The 2,060-nt window shown below is 57.1% G+C and overlaps 1 protein-coding gene across 1 annotated transcript; it reads right to left on the bottom strand.

Annotated features, from left to right (window-relative positions):
* Positions 1-6: 6 nt before the first annotated feature.
* Positions 7-2,054, bottom strand: klhl42 (kelch-like family, member 42). The gene is made up of 3 exons (XM_019859635.1): positions 1,151-2,054; positions 673-866; positions 7-458 (listed from the first exon to the last, which is right to left on the bottom strand). The coding sequence occupies exons 1-3, from the start codon at positions 2,008-2,010 to the stop codon at positions 10-12; spliced, it is 1,503 nt and encodes a 500-aa protein (XP_019715194.1). The 5' UTR covers positions 2,011-2,054; the 3' UTR covers positions 7-9.
* Between the last annotated feature and the right edge of the window lie 6 nt (positions 2,055-2,060).

Below are 2,060 nucleotides of genomic sequence, written 5' to 3' on the forward strand. Positions count from 1 at the left end.
GACGTTCCATCAGAGCACGTTGGGGAGGTAAAGCGAGCAAAGCAGCATGTTCTGTCCGAACGCCCGCAGGCGCCTGAAGGCCTCCCAGGCGTCGTTGAAAATGTTGTACTTGAGGAAGACGCGGTGCTCCATGCTGGTGGACAGCCCGATGTCGCGGCTCATAATGTAGATGCCGTCGTTGTGCAGCGCGCACGTCAGGTTAAGGCCCGACTTGGACGTGTTCTCCTTGAGCTGCAGCCACTCTCCGGTGGTGACGTTGTACGACTGCACGGTCAGCACGTCCTCCGTCTCGCTGGGCCAGCGCCGCGCGTGCTCCAGTTTGTGCGTGTAGCCACCCACCAGGTAGATGGTGTCCTCCACCGACAGCATCTGCTGCTTGCGCACGTGCACCGTGCACGGGCGGAACGCCGTCCATGTGTCGGCCACGGGGCAGTAGCGCAGGAGGTTGGTGTTCCGCACTGTTGGGAGACACAAATGTCACGGCCCGCCCTGCAAGAACGGCCTTAAAGCCGTTGATGAAAATGTTTAAAGAAATATGGATGGTATTGCCAATTCTAAAGATTTTAATTAACCTGGGTAAAAATATATTTTTTCAATCTAGATACACAAACTGAGTCAAGTGGCTTGACTGGACGTAAAGGGGGCATTTGGGCTTTCGGCCTTTACGCTCACCTCTGGCCGTGTATCCCCCCATGACGTAGATCATTCCCTGGCACTCGCAGGCCGAGAACTCGGCCAGCGGGTCGGGCATGGACGACACGCAGGTCCAGTAGTCGTTCTCCGGGCTGTAGCACTCCACCGTCCCCAGACTCTGGCCGCCGACGGCGTACAACTTGCCTTGCACCGCCAGAAGCTTGAAGTTAGACCTGTCCGACAGCAAAAGTGGTCAGTTCCACTTGGGTCAGGTGACAAGGTGTAAGCGCGGATTAGTGTTGAGCCAGGTTGTTCGGGTCTACCGACTGAGTATTTAGTGCCTACAAGGTTTTACTTTTAGCCCCTGCATTTAAAAACACATCCGTGCTGTCTACTCCGAACCTGGTCAAAATAGGCTTGCCACTCTTTTCAACCGCAAGTTGTAAATGGAGAGTTGTGGCTAATATGTTGAAAACAGCACTCATCTCATGGTAACCTTGTACTATGTTGACGTTACCTCTTCTGGTTGAGTGGTGCCACCTGGTTCCACTCGTTCCTGCAGGGGTTGTAGCAGTGCGCGGCCGAGATCTCCTGGCTGCTGGCTCGGTAGCCACCGACGATGAAGAGGTAGTTGTCCAGCACAGCCGAGCCGTACCCTCTGATGTTGATCATGTCCCCCGGCAGGTTGTTGGCCAAGGGCTTCCAGCGCTGCTCAGCCTCACCGTACCTCAGCATGGACCAGGGCTCGTCCTGGTCCGGCACGTCCAGGCACAGGCTGCTAAAGTCCCCCATGGCCACCAGGGTGGCGGCGCCCCGCATCCGCATCTCCCTCGCCTGCTCCCTGACGGTGGGAGGCAGGCTGCGGAACTCGGCTCGCCTCATCATCGGGTGGTAAAAGCAGCTCATGAATTTGAGGCAGGCGCCGCGCAGCTCGTGGGTTCCGTAGACCTCGGAGAGGCTGTAGAGCTCCACGCAGTTGTCCGGCCGGATCTCCGCCGTCACGATCTTGAGGATGGAGGTGACCTGCAGGAAGGAGGCGGTCTCGATCAGGTCCTCCAGGGTCTCGTTGGCGATCTCCACTTTAGAGGTGTTGATGAACTCCAGGACCAGCTCCAGCCCGGGGGCGCTGAGGCCCTGCAGCTGTACCGAGTCCTCCGTGGACTCCTTCATCCCCGAGCTGTACAGCGCACGAAAGTAGTCGCTCTTCTCGATCAGCTTCCTCTTGTTCACCTCGTACGTTTTGTCCTCCATCACGATGGCAATGTTTTGCTCCGAGGACATGTCGGCAAGAGTGCGTCTCGAGCAGGCCGACTTCAATGGATTTTGTTTACATCTCACCGGTGTTGAGGGCTCCAAATATGGCCATGTTCGGCCCATTGGTCGTCATCGAGCAACTCTCTGCAGTCCGGGGAAGCTAACCTGCTAAC

The sequence above is a fragment of the Hippocampus comes genome, unplaced genomic scaffold (genome assembly GCF_001891065.2).
Source record: "Hippocampus comes isolate QL1 unplaced genomic scaffold, H_comes_QL1_v1.1 C17031501, whole genome shotgun sequence".
Taxonomy (NCBI): Eukaryota; Metazoa; Chordata; class Actinopteri; order Syngnathiformes; family Syngnathidae; genus Hippocampus; species Hippocampus comes.